The 17,476-nt window shown below is 46.4% G+C and overlaps 1 protein-coding gene across 7 annotated transcripts in view; it reads left to right on the top strand.

The window, feature by feature from the left end:
* LOC142590457 (uncharacterized) overlaps nt 1-17,476 on the top strand; it is a 137,406-nt gene that overhangs the window by 84,071 nt on the left and 35,859 nt on the right. For 4 of the 7 annotated variants that reach the window (XM_075702587.1, XM_075702585.1, XM_075702584.1 and 1 more), the window contains 4 exons: nt 2,224-2,329; nt 6,880-6,992; nt 9,793-10,012; nt 10,172-10,276. The exons of the other annotated variants lie outside the window; for them this stretch is intronic. In XM_075702587.1, coding sequence (XP_075558702.1) covers nt 2,224-2,329; nt 6,880-6,992; nt 9,793-10,012; nt 10,172-10,251 — 519 coding nt within the window. In that variant the 3' untranslated portion in view covers nt 10,252-10,276. Of the gene's footprint in view, nt 1-2,223; nt 2,330-6,879; nt 6,993-9,792; nt 10,013-10,171; nt 10,277-17,476 lie in introns of those variants that run through there. 7 annotated transcript variants of the gene reach the window in all.

The raw sequence follows: 17,476 nt of genomic DNA, 5'->3' as shown, positions 1-17,476 counted from the left end.
AAGAGGGTGCTGCCTGATTCAATGCTGCATACTATAGTCTTTGCTGTATATCAGAGTTAGTGAGTGTGTGTTACTTCTCTGCATTAGTTTTACTTTTTGCCTGCTCTGGATGTTTTTGCAGTGAGAAATTGCAAAAGAGATATGAGCACTTTGCAGCCATTCAAACACATTCACATCTCATTACTAGCGCATGTATATGTCATAAGAGTTGGCTGGCTTCATTTTATTACATTATGGCATCAGTTTTATGTTAGCAAGTTAATAACCCTGTCCAAGCACGTAACCTATTAATAAAAAACCAGAGAAGAATTTAGGATAGATGGGCTCAGTAAACTTAGGAAGTAGAAGGGACGCCGATGCCAAGAGAAGCATAGGGAAAATGAACTGTTCATTTTCATTTGTTTAATGATGGTATTTCAGATCAATGAAATGGAGGAAAGATTGCTTGCTGCTGCTGGGGACCTAACTCGCAAACTTTTCATGTTTGGTGCACTGCTCCACTAATTGCACTACGCTGGCTGCCACCCAATCTACCGCTTTCTTGGGTATTTATGTACATGAAAATTGTGGCACAACTAAAGATGTCTGTGTCACCTTTGCAATGAATTTCAGTGTTGATGTGATTACAATTGAAGCAGTGTATCGCCGCACCATATTGCCGCCTCCGAAAAGTGTCGTGGATGAGGCGAGTGGCCATTTAGTGTCGCTGCAACAAATGTCCTGCGTGACGCGGGTGGTAATATACATTCAGAAAAAATTGTTTTATTCTGCACAGAGCAATGAAATTTTAACTGACTTTTTTTTTGTTGAAGAGCGGCACATACTAAGTGGCCCATATGATTTGTAATGGTGGATAACTGAGGGACTGCAGCAGTTCTGGCGTTGCTTAACATTCATTGCTCTCTCTGGCGCTTCTGTATGTGCTGCTGTTTGAATGGCTGTGAAACAAACTATAGCTTATTCAATGCAAAGAAATTATGTATTCATTGGAACACCTGCTCTTCATTGTGTGATGTATAGTGATGGGAGAAACCAAAGCCAAGTTCTAAGCAAGCCCTTATTTAAAATTTTTGGGATGCTGACAGATTTCAAAATGTGGTTCATGGTGAATACATTTTACATACGTAAAATTCCGAGCAAGCACCCCCCCCTCCCCCCTGGGAAAGATATCCCAAGAAAGTTTGTGCGAGGGGGCGTTGTGGCCTTGCTTGGTCGCGGACCGAAATTGAAGAGCTGTCAGTCCCAGACCTAGTGGGCTAGGCCTATACTGTCTTCTCCCAGCGATCGCAGGCTAGCCTGGCTTGCTGGTTTGCTTCCATAGGTTTCGACAAAATCAAATGTATTGCAATTTAAGTAGCAGTGAATAGCGTGCAGGGGACGAGACAGTAAAATTCAGATACGAACAATGTGAGCAGCATGATTGTGCACACGTGCTGTCCAACATGGCGCTTCATTACAAGCTGCATGCAGACCTGTCACAAGCGCCACAGGTCTCCGATTCGACGGCCCAGTGAGTTAGACCTGCCAGCTGTTTGTCATTGGCGGCTGTGAACGGATTCGACACTGCAGATGTGGCTTTCACAAGTCACGTTTGTATTGGCATCTTTTGTTTAAGATGAGAAAGCTGTGCAGACACATTTGTTTTCACTTTATTTGCGAAGTCATTCAAAGCGTCCATGCAGGGGCGCTGGTTTTGCACAGAGCTATGCTCCGCTCGCTCATGCTTGTCACGTGTCCGATATTGTCACATGCTGCAAGTCGGACTCCAACCCATCGTACAACGGATTGCATGCAAAATCGCACCATGTGTCTCGCGCTTCATTTGCATTTGAAAACTTCGCCCATTTGACCAAAATGGCGACTGATGAAGGCTATGGCTACACAGATACTTGGCTTTTGTGAACTATCGGGCCTTGGCAGAAATGCAGCTAAACAATAAATTTGTTTCTTAGTAAATTGCGTCATTTTATGTAATTTAATATGCAATGTCGTAAAAAGTTCAGAAAAAAAAAAAACTGCAGCTAAGCAGTCCAGCGAAAATGCATGAAGTGGTGGACTGGCTGAAGAAAGGGAGGAGTGCTTGCTCGGATGTTAGTGACCATTTCAAATCGCTCGAAAGTAAAGGGAGGGAGCACTTGCTTAGAATTTTATGATAGTGCCTGAAGCCAGAAAATGCTGTTTGCATTTCATGCCACTGGTTTTTTACACACTCTACACTTTCAGGATGACCAGGCCAAGGTCATATTAGAACTGCAGGCCACTGTAGAGCGGCTGGAAAGTGAGCTGCGGCAAACAAAAGCACAGCTTCAGCAAGCCCGGGACTGCCTTGGTAAGTGCACACTTTCTTTAAATGTTGAGGTAACATTGCTGTAAAGGTGCTGCAGTCTTCTCTGAAGTTATTGTAAGTGGCCACCATCAAGAGCACAACAAAAATCACTAAGGGATGAAGGCCCCCTCCTGCATTGTATTTAGAACTGTGCCTGTTCTTTCGAAAACATGCCCAGCATTGTCTGTAATCCAGTTGAAGAGCTAGACTTGTGGTATTTCCAACAGGCAATTTTTGAAGAATAATGGATGTTGTAAAAAGATGTCCAGTGTTTATCCAAGTAAAAGTGAATTACATTTTAACGTGATGCTGCTTGCTAGAAATGCACAGGTTATTTTTCGACACTCAGAGTCTGCTTGCCACACTTATTTTGCTGTTGCGATAGAATCGTCTTGGGGTAAATTATTGCTTGTATTAATTGTGCTCAACCTTGTTAACTTTGTGTGTAGATATAGTTTTGTAGTCATCAACAAGCATGCATGTCTTCACCTCAGTAGGCATGCTATTCCCAACCACAAGGAAGGCAGTTACATTATCGCCAGTATAAGCCAGCTGGTGACTAATCGTCCATCGCAATGTATCCCACAGATTTAGTGCTAGGGTGTGAGCTGTAGTGGAGTTGCTTTTCATTCTAGGCAACAATGTTTGTGACATTACATGGCTTCCACAGAATCAAAAAAAAATTTCTGCTCACTGCAAATGCTGCCAATAAATCCGAGCAAGGAAGAAGGAAATAAATTAAGAAATGTAGCAGGTTTCAATAAATGCGTTTGAGAAGTTTGCAGACTGTCCTGTTTAAAGATATTGACCTTAAGTTGAGAGGATGATGCGCATTGCCAGATTTATGTAGCGGAACCACCATAACCACTTTCCAATTGTCTGGCAATGTAGAAGTCTGTAAAGAGTGTAGAAAGTATGATGGAGCTGTAAACTTTTGTATTTTTGAACTTTGAGTTTACATTACCATTACCTGCAGTGTTAGAAAACTTGAAATTTTCAAATGGCACGACACTACGCATTCTATAGAAATGAAGGCTATTATGAAAAAGGTGCTGTCAGGACAGACAGGTGGACCAGTTGGTATGACATTATGTACACAGTAGTGCAGAAACACATGGACGAAATAAAAAAACCGGGACACAGTGCTATCAACTGAGCGTTCATTGCACAATAGCAGATATATATATATCACTGCACAAAAAAGGAAGGGAGAAGGAAGACACAAACAAATCAACCCAGCAAGATGAAGACACACAGGCAGCTAATGTGAGAAAAACATTTCTTTCTCCAATTAGGAGACTGATGGGCAACTAACACAATCCCTATTCCTAATCTCTGCAGCTTCTACTATTTCTCTGGTGAGCTGGTCAGGGTGTCTGGCCAGCGATAGAATGCAATTAAACAGAGGCTTGCATGTGCAGTGTGCGCATGTCCGGCAAGGTGGCCTGATAGGGCTAGATTTTCAACGTTCCTGTACTCACGTAATCGCTCATTGATGCATCTACTTGTCTGTCCCACAACTCTTTGCCACAGTCCAACGGGATGCAGTAAACCACCCCTTCAACACAAGAAACAAATGGTTTTCGGTGGGTCTTGTTGCACCCACGTGGCTTGCATGTATCCACGTTTACCCTTCTGCATAAACAGACAGCTTCGAAGGAGCAGAAAAACTGATATCTACGCTGACACATTTCCCAATCTTTTTCAGATTGTCACTAGTCTCCTGTAGGAAGGGGCAAGACGATTACTTTCTTTTTTACTTCTGTCACCTGGTCAGTGGCATTGCAAATTTCGTTCTTTAGAATGCTGCCTGCCACGGTGGTCAATACATGCAACGGTAACCTGCACCTTACAGATGTGAGACTATGTACTGAAAACTTCTCCTAACCAAGTGTGGGCTGGACTTCAAAAGGGCGCTCTTGAAGAACAAGTTGACAATACCTCACTTCACTAGCTTTGAATGAGCTGGTGAGTATGCAAGGATGGGTTTTTTGCCTCTTGTTGGTTTTACGAGCCTAGAGGCAAAAAACTCGTACTCGCATACTCACCTCATTCAAAGCAAGTGAAGTGAGGTATTATCAATTTGTGCTTCAAAAACACCCCTTTGAAGTCCAGCCTGCACTTGGTTCAGAGAAGTTTTCAGTACAAAGTCTCATATCTGTTAGATGCAGGTTACTCGTCGCATGTATTGACCACCGTGGCAGGCAGCATAATAAAGAAAAGAACGAAATTCGCAATGCCACTGACCAGGTGACACAAGTAAAAAAGAAAGTACAGTCGGACCCGACTGTAACAAACCCGTTTATGTAGAATTATTCTATATATCGAACAATTTCTGGACAAGGTATAGTTACAATGAATAAATTGTATTGAAGAAGAAGAGCACAGGAACAAGGCCAGCCAGATCGTCTCTTCCATGCCTGCTGTGCAACCAGTGGGCCATCCGGATCGCCAGTGCTTGTCACGAGTGTGAGCCGTTCGAGCTACCAGCTGTTCCTGCTCTGCGTCACCTGCCTCCTCGGTGGCAGCCGAGGATGTAGGGCAACGAGTGGTTGACGAGGGGGCTGCGCGGCGACGGATGCGTAAGTAAGTGGCGCGGCAGCAGGGTACTGCTGGTGCTGCATTGGTAGAGCCTCAGCAACTTGGTCTTCAATAACCCGCCGGAGCGTAGGAGCGAGCTGTGTAGGAGGCTGTTGCGGCAGCGGCTGCTGTAGCTCAGCGAAGGGTAGCAAAGAAAGCTGACATGCAATATATAGAAAAAATTCCACTTACATCGAACAAAAATAGCAGCGACTCCTGATGTATAGAACGTCAAGCGGCGGAAAAATGGCCCCAGAAGCTGGCTTTCCCTTGTGGTGGTGGGGAAACCCAGTACAAGTGAAGAACCACTTGTACCTGGCCATGCATACGCATCGGGGGCCATGAGCACCGGGTCGCGAGTTTGGCCGCTTTACCCCCAATCGTGCTGAGGGTGCTCCTCGGAACCTTGCACGCTGCGGGGACATCCGACTTCTCATCACGTTCGACCCGATTTACGATTTCGAGCTTCACGACGAAAGGCAAATTTTGCCGCTTCATCACGGCTACACTGCAGGACAAGGTGCAAACACAATGAACCAGAAAAGCAATGACACAATTCGCACTTTTGCCATCTTGCACGACGAGGGCACAAGAGCCTCTGATTGGCTTTTCTGAGCAAGCGCTGCGGGCGGGCCAGGATAATTTTTTTACAGGGGGGTGTCGACGGCTCGCCAGAGGCAGCGCGGTCACGGTAGGGAGAGCGGTTGGATGGAGCGCCGCCGCCGGGTTTCCCCGCTACTGCGAGGGAAAGCAAACTTCTGGGGGCATTTTCCCGCCACTTGACGTTCAATATATCAAGAGTCGCTGCTATTTTTGTTAGATGTAAGCGTAATTTTTTCTATATATACTCACTGTAACTATACCGCGACCATAAATTGTTCGATTAGGCGGGTTCGACTGTATTTCATGCGAAACTAAGCTAATTCCTTCAATAAAGTGATTTTATAAATGGCATGTGCTTTTATGACATCCGATTATTTACCAGGCTTATATCGAATTATGCTCTATATCGAACTGATAGGCGTTTTCGTGCAAGTTCGATATAGCCGGGTTCGACTGTAATCATCTTGCCCTACCTACATGAGATTAGTGACAATCTGAGAAAGTTCGGGAAATGTGTCGGTGTAGATATCGGTTTCCCTGCTCCTTTGAAGCTGTCTAGTTTGTGCACGAGTGTAAACACAGATACACGCAAGCCACATGGGTGCAACAAGACCCACCGGAAACCATTTGTTTCTTGTGTTGAAGTGGTGGTCTATTGCATCCCGTTGGGGCTGTGGCAGAGTATGTGGGACACACAAGTAGATGCATCAACAATTGATTACGTGAGCACAGGAACAACGTTGAAAAACTGGCCCTATCAGGCGACCTTGCCTGACATTGCGCACACTGCAGATGCAAGCCTCTGTTTTATTGCATTCAATCGTTGGCCAGGCACCCTGACCAGCTCACCACAGAAATAGTAGAAGCTGCAGAGATGAGGAATTGGGATTGCGTTAGTTGCCCACCAGTCTCCTTATTGGAGAAAGAAATGTAGTTTTTGCCACATTAGTTGCCTGTGTGGGTTCATATTGCTGGGTTTATTTGTTTGTATCTTCCTTTTTTCGGCAGTGATATATATATCTGCTCTCGTGCAATAAACACTCAGTTGATAGTTAGCACTGTGTCTCGTTTCTTTCTTTTGTCCATGTGATTCTGTGCTACTGCGTAAATAACCAGTGTCAGACATTATTGAGGTATCATAGTACCTTGCTGGTGAAGCAGCGCACAAACACGGACACAGTGGAGACAAGTAGAAATAGACGACACTCGCTGCACTCGCAACTAAAGGGGCATTGCAGCTGTAATCACTAGGAGCAACATCACCAGCATGCGAATCGCTTTAAGAATTGGCCGGCCTAGTCAGATCAACATGCGCACCTTCAACCAAGGTACAAATCACTTTTTCATAGTTTTGCTTTCTTTTTTTGCAGATTCCTCAAGGATGGTGCGAAGATTGAAGCACATTCTTGACCAGACAATTGGTGCCAGCGGTGCCATTGGTGGCGGTAGTGTTGAGCCTGGCACAGTCGTGTCAGCACCAAAAGTAAGAAGCTGATGCGATTTCTTGGGGCAGACTGTTGTGTGCGTGATTGACCCGTGGAAATTACGATATAGCAAACGCTCTAAGGGTCAATTTCATGTTTTCTACAGTCAAGTACAGCATATATTAGCTGTCTTTCTGTCATATTATCTTATCAGAATTATTCTTACTTAGAAGAAAATGCACAAACCCTTGCTTTTCATTTTATTATTAGGAAAACCTTCTGCGTGGAGCTGCTACTGCAATCTCTCACATGTTGTACTCTTCATTGTAGTGCAAGTGTGGATGTGGAACATTCCTTTAAAATACACATAGCCTTCATTTGTAATGCACCATGTGCATTTAATTTCACTCTGCCTTTGTTCGTTCCCCAGTGTAGCTAGGGTAGCAAACTGAATATCTGTCTTCCAGTTAATCTCCCTGCCTTTCACATCTCATTTCTCTCTCTCCAGTGTACTAGCCAGAAAATATAGAATTTGGCAAATTTGTCCACGACTTTCTTCAATATAGAGCATTTGTTCTAAGGACCTGTTCAGAAGTTATCTGTAAAATACAGTGCAGTAGACTATTTGTAAGACACTATTAAGATGAATATTCTATAGCCGCGCAGCTAGGTCTAGTGCGAATCACTTCAGTTTTTGTTAAATGTAAAATCATTAACAAAAAATAGTATTTGAAGGATCAAGTTTGCCTTTAATGTTGTGTGTAAAGCTTAAGTGATGTCACCACATTTATTGGCAGTTAGTGTAGCTCTGGTTGTCCTAAACTTCAAATATCCGTACTACAACTGATTTATGGCTACTTTGCTTCTTTTAGGTCAGTTCTCACAACTGTACAATTCCTACATATAACAGTTCATATTCTGTGCAGCAGTACTACTTCAACACTTGCATTACACTGATTGCAGATGCGTTTAATTCTGCTTCTATACAAAAATGGAGCTACTTCATTTCGGAACCAAGCGACACGACTTTCAGAAGCCCCTGGCCCCCCTCACAACACGGACACTAAATGGAAACATTAAAACACCTTAGTTGTATAATTTATTCCTCGAAAAATATTTCCTTCATTTATTTGGCAGCAAAACTTTGGTTAAAGAAAATGAAACCAAACTTCTTTGTTCTGAAATTCACACCTCATTATGGCCATGGTAAAGAGAGCATGTAATATACCAGGCTCTGCTTCATTTTTGCATGTTTTGGTTGCTTATTCTCCAAACGAAGGGTCCTGTTTTTTCTAGGTCGACTACTGTTCTTTGAAGACAATGTAACCCTCCTATAGTGATCAACAGCTCAGTGTATGTGGTTAACCGCAATCAAAGTTCGTGGCATCGCCACACACTTTACGTTGCCTTTGGTTTCACAAGCTTCACCGTATGGTACAAATTGCTTATTTCATATATGGAGAGACAAACATGATGTTCTGTCATACTTTAGTGTTTCTCCTTAGTATTTCAAGGCATACGCTGAGTCCTTGTGCTCAAAGCACTTGTAAAATTGGGCTTCAACAACCCAACGCACAGGCCTATCTTGTATGTAGGCATTCTCGTCTGAAAATGGCATGTGCTCTATGACATGCCAATTGCCAACTTGTAAGGCTAATCTGCCCGTAGCAGTACTGCACACACACGTGCAAGTTTGGCTGTTGCCAACCACCTGAGTGTGCCATGTGAACTAGCTAGTCTGCACGAGCCTAGAACATTTGTGACGTGATTGTAAGTAGATGGTGCACATGCAAAAAGTACACTGATATGTGAATGAAACACTGTTGGTACTAACTGGTGCGGTGCAATATGTTGCAGAAATCTTGTATAATCCTGAATTATGATCACCTAGTCAAGTTCAACTCCATTATTTCAAAGGCTGTAATATAATTTCAGCCTGACGCTCCATCTGGCACACCCTTCCGACACCTTACTCATCCAAACCACTAGCATGGTGAGCTGCCTGTGATGTTGATGCTGTAAGGACCAATGCGCAGTCTGCTGCAGCAGTGCATGATTGAGAGAGCAGAAGACATACGAACAAATGGGCTGAAGCCAGGAGCAGGAGTTCTTGTTTTAATGTGTGTGGCTGAAAGAGTTGAAGTGCCCCAAATGAAAAACTGGTTAATTAAAACGAAAGATGAGTTGGTAGCACCTAGCCAAGTTCAACACCATTATTTCAAAGGCTGTAAGATACATTCAGCCTGGCATTCCATCTCGCATACGCTTCCAATACCATACTCATGTAAGCCACTATAGCATGGTGAGCTACCTCTGATGTTGATGCTGTAAGGACCAATGCGCGATCTGCTGCAGCAGTGCATGATTGGGAGACAAAAGACATAAGCAAGGGTTCTTATTTTAATGCATGTGGCTCAAAGAGTTGGAGTGCCCCAAATGAAAAACGGCTGATTAGTACGAAAGAAGAGTTGGTGGCAAAGCTTACATAATTGCTGGATTTCGCTGCTGAGGTGTGACATAAAATAAAGTCAAAACATGAAACACTGTTCACTTCTGAAGAGTAAAATGGGGCAGCAATTGTCGCAAGTTTTACATGAACTGGAAAGGCTAGATGCAGCAATGCCGAATGAAGCCATCACATTTCTACTGCATCCTGACTCACTGGAAGTGCTTGAGAGACCTATAAGTATAAAGCACAGTTTTTGTTGCAAGGTCGCCTATGTTACTGTATCATAGCATGACTTACAATAGACCATCTAAATAAGATTATAATTTGTCGAATATTATAGCAGTGGAAAGACAAATGGCTTTAGTTACAAAGCATAAAAACCAGAACTAATGTTTCTTTTCCATTTTCAGGTGGACCTCGGGGAAGGCATTCTACTGGATGAGTCTACCCTGACAAGATTGCGGCGAGATGCCAAGAACTCAGGGTCAAGATTTGCCCGGGGTCTGCTCAAAGTTCTCTTCAGCTCGGAAGAGTTGGAGAACAAGTCTCTTTTTGGGCGGCGTTCAAACGCCCACAAGGGTGCCGCCCAAAAAGAGGCCTTGGATCCAAGACGAGTGAATGCCATCCTGAGTATGTGTCACTGTGCAGTCAACTAGCATGTTTGCTTTATTTTGTAATTTGAATTTAAAATCTTGTGCATGACTCCTTTGTGCTGTCCTGCCTATATACACTGACAGCTTGAGACACATAAGGCCAAACTAACTCTTTTTACTTTTTCTCTTCCCTTAGGCTACACAGCAAGGCATTTTGATGCCACAACAGGCGAAATAAAAAACACGTTGTCATCCATGCTTGCGCGTGGATATTAAAATCTTTTTAATAAATGCTAGTTTTCAAAAAGATGGTGTGTTTTGTTCATAGACAAATATATATATATATATATATATATATATATATATATATGCTACCCATGTTGAAGGTTACATTGGAACAGCACCAGAATATAAAAAAAATGCTTGAGAAATTTGCTTAAATGTCACCAGCACATTTAAAACACTAAAATAGTTGCTAGAATGTTTCTAGGGTGAGCAACAGAAAGTTGGTAGAATGAAACTAGGCCCTTTCCATAGGTCGAGCTATATAGAAAGTTGCTAGGATGTTTCTGGATCAAGCAACAGAAAGTTACTAAAATGTTTCTAGATCGAGCAACAGAAAGTCTGCAGAAAGTTACTAAAATGTTTCTAGATCGAGCAACAGAGTCAACAGAAAGTTACAAAAATGTTTCTAAGAAGTATGAAAATGGTCTAAATCCTGCTTTTAGTGTCTAAAGGATGTTCATTCGTTGTCTAAAGAAAGTTTGTAAAAAGGGTTTCAATTCAATATCGGTGGCCAATAGTCGATAGGATGTTGGTATGAAGTACATAAGAAGTTTGAAAACGGTCTAAAGAAATTCAATAGACTGTTAGTAGGTTCTAGTAACATTTGTCTAAAGAAAGTTTATTGAAAGTTACTAGAAATTTTTTTAAGGGATGAAATTTACCCGCCGTGGTTGCTCAGTGGCTATGGTGTTGGGCTGCTGAGCACAAGGTCGCGGGATCGAATCCCGGCCACGGCGGCCGCATTTCGATGGGGGCGAAATGCAAAAACACCCGTGTACTTAGATTTAGGTGCACGTTAAAGAACTCCAGGTGGTAGAAATTTCCGGAGTCCTCCACTACGGCGTGCCTCATAATCAGAAAGTGGTTTTGGCACGTAAAACCCCATAATTAAGGGATGAAATTATTTTGAACAGCTCTGATAGCGCCCACGCAACAATGGTTGCTTATATACTATCAAATGCTCATATTCTGCGCCCTAAAGCTCATGGCACGGTGCGAAAACGCGCTCACAGCGAAAGCAAAACATTGTGCATGGACATGCATGCAGACGCGCAGTCGGTCGCTGCGAACCCGTGCGATCGCTGCATTGAAGCTTCATTCTGTTATGCCCCATTTGGTTATACAGGCAGCCCAGTCTAACTACATATTTCACATAGTTTACCCTCAGAGTTTGGCTACCTTTCACGCAAGAAGCCGGTTCAGGAGACTCCATCGCGGCGACCGCGCGCAGTTGCGTTCACTGTACGTATTCGGTAAAGATATAGCGTCTGTAAACGATTCTGTGCTTTCAGTTTGCCCAAGATTATTATTTAGACAATGACAAACTTCTCTCGTTTCGAAAGTACTTACAGAAATGTCTGGGAGAGCTCGCGCGTGGTGTTTTCAGTGACCGCTGACAGCAAAACCTATGAGGAGCGCGCCGCGTGATCCCTCATACTACGCCAGCGAGGCGCTTCCGATAGATGGCGACTCCGTAACTCCTCGCCGCCAATAGCGACGACCTGTTTAAGCTTACCGCTACAACCTGTAACTAGTGCTGCTAGGCGAACACCCCCATTGCATTTGGTGGAGCTGCTGGGTTTCTCTTCTACATCCTGGAACTCCGCAGTCGAACGCTACCACCAGCTGTTGCAATGGATGAACCGGGACCGTCCCAGGCTGCTGCTCCCGTGCCCCCCCGCCATCGTCTGTTCTGGCGTCATCCCGCAGCGTGATCCGGCAGCGCGATCCGGCTATATTTAGCGGCACAGACGACCACGACGTGGAAGACTGGCTCGCCGAATATGACCGTGTAAGCGCCTATAATAAGTGGGACGACCGCGCCAAGCTCACAAATGTCACCTTTTACTTGACAGACGTGGCAAACATATGGTTCCGCAATCATGAAGCCGATTTTACCACCTGGTCGGCTCTCACGACAATTTTGGCAGAGGTCTTCGGCTGTCCCGCCGTTCGCCGGCTTCTCGCTGAGCAACGTTTGCGTGGTCGAGCTCAACACCAGGTGGAGACTTTCACCAGTTATATTGAAGACGTGCTCTCGCTATGCAAGCGCGTCAACTCATCTATGGACGAAGCTGACAAGATCAAGCACGTCATGAAAGGCATCGATGGCCATGCCTTCCAGATGCTCGTCGCGAAGAGTCCGCGGACGATTGCCGAGGTCATACGGCTTTGTCAGCTGTACGACGAGCTGCGCAAGCAGCGTGCATCAACACCCGCTGCTCAGCAGGACACAGCGGATCTATCTCCTTTGGATTTCGGCCGCGACGCTGCCGACATCTCTGCTTTAATGCCGGAGATAAAGCAGCTCATCCGTCAGGAAGTCGCGCGCCAACTCTCTCTGGCGAACTACACACCCGAGCCATCGACAACCTTGGCTCCTTCGCTTCGCCACGTCATTCATACGCAAGTTGCCGTGGCGCTGCCATCTGCCTCTCCACCGCAGCCTGCTACTGGACCGCTAACGTACGCTGACGCTGTCGCCCGGCCTTACGCTCCTCCGGCTCCTGATGCGTACTGGGCCACTGGCACCTTCCATGTGCCGCCGCCACCTTCACGCCCGCTTGTCGTCCCTTACTAATCGGCCGTGGCGTACACCTGACAACCGGCAAATATGCTATTTCTGCCATTTCCCGGGCCACGTAGCACGATTCTGCCGCCGTCGCAGCCCCCGTTTACCTGACAGTGGGGGCACCTCAACTACAGGCCTGCTTGACTTCCGCGCCACGACCCATCTAACCTTCCTCCGGACTCGTCTTACAGTCGCCTCCCTTCCGATGCACGCCGCTCACCTTTCCCACGTCGCTGATCCATTTCCCCAATGGTTCGTCGACCCAGCCCAGCCCGAGAGGAAAACTAACAGTCGCAGTTCCAGAGGCAAGAACTGCGTTTACGTCGAACATTTCCGAGACCTCATTCTGCCGCGGCGAAACAAATTGAACTGTCCGTAGACGGCGTCACCGTACACGCACTTATCGACACCGGAGCCGCCGTTTCTATTATTAGTGAGAAGCTTTGCCGCAATTTGAACAAAGTGACCATTCCCCTTACCTCTCTTTCCCTGCGTACTGCAACCTCGCATTGCATTCAGCCTTCAGCGTCGTGCATGGCCTGGGTTGTCATTCAAAGCGTTATGTATGTTATAGAATTTGTCGTCCTATCTCGTTCCTCATACAACGTTATTCTTGGATGGAATTTCCTATCTGTCAATCAAGCTCTTATCGACTGCGCTCGTGCCGAACTTACGTTATCAGTCCCGTGCTTCGACCCTGACGACCATTCTTCTAAAGTTGTTGCCACCTCTGACATCGACATCGCACCTTTCTCCGCCGCTCTGGTTCCTGTGTCATGTAACTCTGCTGCGAACTCATCTCTTCTGTTTACCCTGTCGGCCACTTGTGCGCACCGCCAGAACTTTCTGCTTCCGCTTGCTGTCGTCACTTTTTGCGACGATTCTGCTGCCCTTTACGTGTGCAATCCGTCGGCCTGCCCATCATCCTTACTCCCCGGCGAGTGCTTGGGTACAGCTGAAACTTTCGATAGCGTTCTTCCGGCCACCATGTTTGGTGATACAGCATCACTTCCAATTTGTTCCGTCACTCCTCCCGCTGCGACTGATGCCCCTGTAGACGTCTTCGCTCGTGCCGTTGACGCAGAACTCACACCTGCGCAGCACACAGAAATCATCTAGCTCCTCCAACGTTATTGTTCCTCATTTGACATTCACCAACCATCCTTGGGCCGAGCGTCCGCAGTCGTTCACCGTATCGACACCGGTCAACAAACACCATCGCGCCAGCGTCCGTCTCGTGTGTCGGCTGCTGAACGCCATATCATCGACCAGCACGTTGACGATATGCTGGAGCGAGGCATCATGCACCTCGATTGTCCTCGTTAAAAAAAAAAAAAGATGGCTCCATTCGGTTCTGCGTCGATTATAGCCGCCTTAATCGAATAACGCGCATCGACGATGCCTTGGACTGTCTGCAGGGAGCTGAATTCTTTTCCTCGCTGGATTGGCGCTCCGAGTACTGGCAAGTGCCAATGGCAGAGGCTGATCGCCAAAAGACAGCCTTCGTAACGCCTGATGGGCTATATGAATTTACTGTCATGCCGTTCGGCCTCTGCAACGCGCCTGCCACTTTCGAGCGAATGATGGACACCATTTTTCGAGGGCTGAAGTGGAAAATGTGCCTCTGTTATTTAGATGACATTGTGGTTTTTCCACCGACTTTGCGTCGCACCTCAGCCGCCTAGAGCAAGTACTTGCGTGCCTCTCCACTGCAGGACTGCAACTAAATTTGAAGAAATGCCACTTCGGCGGTCGCACGCTTACTATTCTCGGCCATGTAGTTTCATGAGACGGTGTCCTCCCGGACCCCACAAAACTTAGCGCCGTATCCGAGTTCCCTAAACCAACCACCACGACAGAGCTTCGCAGCTTCATCGGCCTGTGCTCATATTTCTGACGCTTCGTCCGTAACTTTGCCTCTATCGTCGCCCCCTTGACGCTGCTTCTCACCGGCAGTTCCAACCTCTCAGCCTGGTCTCCGGCGTGCGACGACGCATTCCAAGAACTGCGACGCGTTCTCGCCTCGCCTCCAGTACTGCGACATTTCGATCCCTCTGCTCCAACTGAGATCCATACGGATGCTAGTGGTGTCGGGCTCGGCGCTGTTCTTGCACAACGCAAGGATGGCTTCGAAGAGTACGTCGTCGCGTATGCCAGCCGCACCCTTACAAAAGCCGAGGCGAACTACTCGGTTACTGAGAAGGAATGTCTGGGCATCATTTGGGTTATCGGCAAATTTTGTCCTTATGTGTATGGGCGTCCATTTGACATCGTGATCGACCATCATGCCCTATGCTGGTTGTCTTCACTAAAAGATCGAACTGGTCGGCTTGCCCGTTGGGCATTGCGCCTACAAGATTACGACATCCACGTTGTTTATCGCTCAGGCCGAAAGCATTCAGACGCAGACGCTCTATCCCGGTCACCCCTGCCCTCTGGTCCTGTCCACTCGTCTATTTCTACCTGCGGTGCCTTCGCCCTCAACATTTCCGACATGCCATCAGAGCAGCGCAAAGACCCATGGATCTCTTCGCTTATTGACTTCCTGTCTAGCCAGTCGCCAGCACCGATCTCTCGGATGCTTCGTCGCCAAGCCGCGCACTTCATCATTCGGGATAACCTGCTGTACCGCCGCAACAATTCAAGCGGCCGCAAGTGGCTGCTTATACCCCGACACCTCAGCTCCGACATCTGCGCGACGTTCCACGACGACCCACAATGCGGCCACGCTGGTGTATTAAAGACATACTCTCGCCTCCAGCATCGGTACTACTGGCGCAGTATGTATCGTTTCGTTCGCCAGTATGTCCGGTCATGCCACATATTCCAACGACGCAAGACGCCACCTCAACATGCCACCGGCCCCTTGCAACCTTTACCATGTCCTGCGCGCGCGTTCCACCGCGTCGGCATTGACCTATACGGTCCGCTTCCCAACACTCCAAGCGGCAACCGCTGGGTTATTGTCGCTATCGACCACCTCACGCGGTACGCTGAAACTTCAGCCCTAGCATCTGAACAGCAAAAGACGTTGCCAGTTTTATCCTTCAAAACCTGATTTTATGCCATGGAGTACCTCGAGTATTACTGAGCGACCGCGGTCGCGCTTTCCTCTCTGACGTCCTTTCAGCATTGCTAAAGGAGTGTCGCATCATTCACCGCACTACCACAGCATATCATCCTCAAACTAATGGGATGACAGAACGTTTCAACCGCACCCTTGGTGACATGTTGGCCATGTATGCTTCATCTGACCACTCGAATTGAGATCGCATTCTACCTTTCGTTACCTACGCTTACAATACCGCCACGCAAAGCACCACTGGGTTCTCCCCTTTCTTTCTCCTCTACGGACACGAACCTTCATCCACTATCGACATGATTCTACCTTACCGGCCAGATGCTTCGGAGTGGACTGTTTCTAAAGCGGCAGCGTTCGTTCACGTCCCAGGACCAGTGGCGCCAAAAGCTTCGCCATGATTCATCCACTACGGCTACGTGCTTTGCGCCTTGCTCGCTGGTCTGGTTGTGGGTGCCCTCTACTCCTCCAGGCCTTTCCTCCAAGCTGCTCTCCAAGTACCACGGTCCTTATCGGGTACTGAAACAAACATCCGCGGTCAACTACCTCATCGAGCCAATCGAAACGCCTTCCGACCAGCTTCGTCGGGGCCAGGAAATTGTCCACGTCTCCCGGCTCAAGCAGTGCCATGACCCCCCTGTGTGCTCCTGTCCTTAGGTCGGCAGGATGGCTACTCTTTCGGTGGGGAGTGTTTGTACTGAAGGCACTGAGCAGTGGGCATGGTGCTGGTGTGCTGGTGCAAGAGAAGAACACGATGAGAAGTGCTTGCTTCCCATTACCATATAGCGACGACCTGTTTAAGCTTACCGCTGCAATCTATAACTAGTGCTGCTAGGCGAACACCCCTGTTGCAATTTATTTATTTATTTATTTAAATACGTTCAGGGCCCGTGGACATTACAGGAGGGAATGGAATGCATGAAAAACAAATGTAGTAACACAGAAATGTGACGACACAGAAAACAAGAAAAGAAACAACAGTTACCTATGTTACAGCAAAATGGAGATTACTGAGTATAAACAATAGCTTCAATAGAAGGTTCAAACAAGTCAATGTCGGTAATTTCGGCAATTGAGGTGGGCAGGCGGTTTCAATCGTTACTTGTCTTAGGAATGAATAAGTAACAATATGAGTTAGGTCGAGAAAAGGGGACGACTACTTTATGAAGATGATGTCTACGAGATGAAATGTACTCTGGCTCAGATAGAAAGACTTATTTAAGATGGCGATGATGATAAATTTTGTGAAAGCGTCACTGAGACACTTTCCTTCCTAAGGAAAGAAGAGAAATATTCAAAGTAGCTTTCATGGTGGACAGACTACATAGACGAGAGTAGTTATGAAGTATGAATCTTAGGCTACGATATTGCACCGATTCCAAAGTTTGAATGAGACACTCAAGACTGAAATCCCACACCGAGCATTCATATACCAGTTTTGGGCGTACGAGCGATTTGTAGAGTAGAAGATTTAATGAAAATGGTGCCATAGAGAAATTGTGCCTTAAGCAACCAGGCATACGATTGGCATTGTTGGCAATGCAACTGGCATTGTTTCCCGCCGA

The sequence above is a fragment of the Dermacentor variabilis genome, chromosome 8 (genome assembly GCF_050947875.1).
Source record: "Dermacentor variabilis isolate Ectoservices chromosome 8, ASM5094787v1, whole genome shotgun sequence".
Classification (NCBI taxonomy): Eukaryota; Metazoa; Arthropoda; class Arachnida; order Ixodida; family Ixodidae; genus Dermacentor; species Dermacentor variabilis.
Note: the sequence above shows the minus strand (reverse complement) of the source record. Positions and strands in the feature narration are given on the sequence as shown.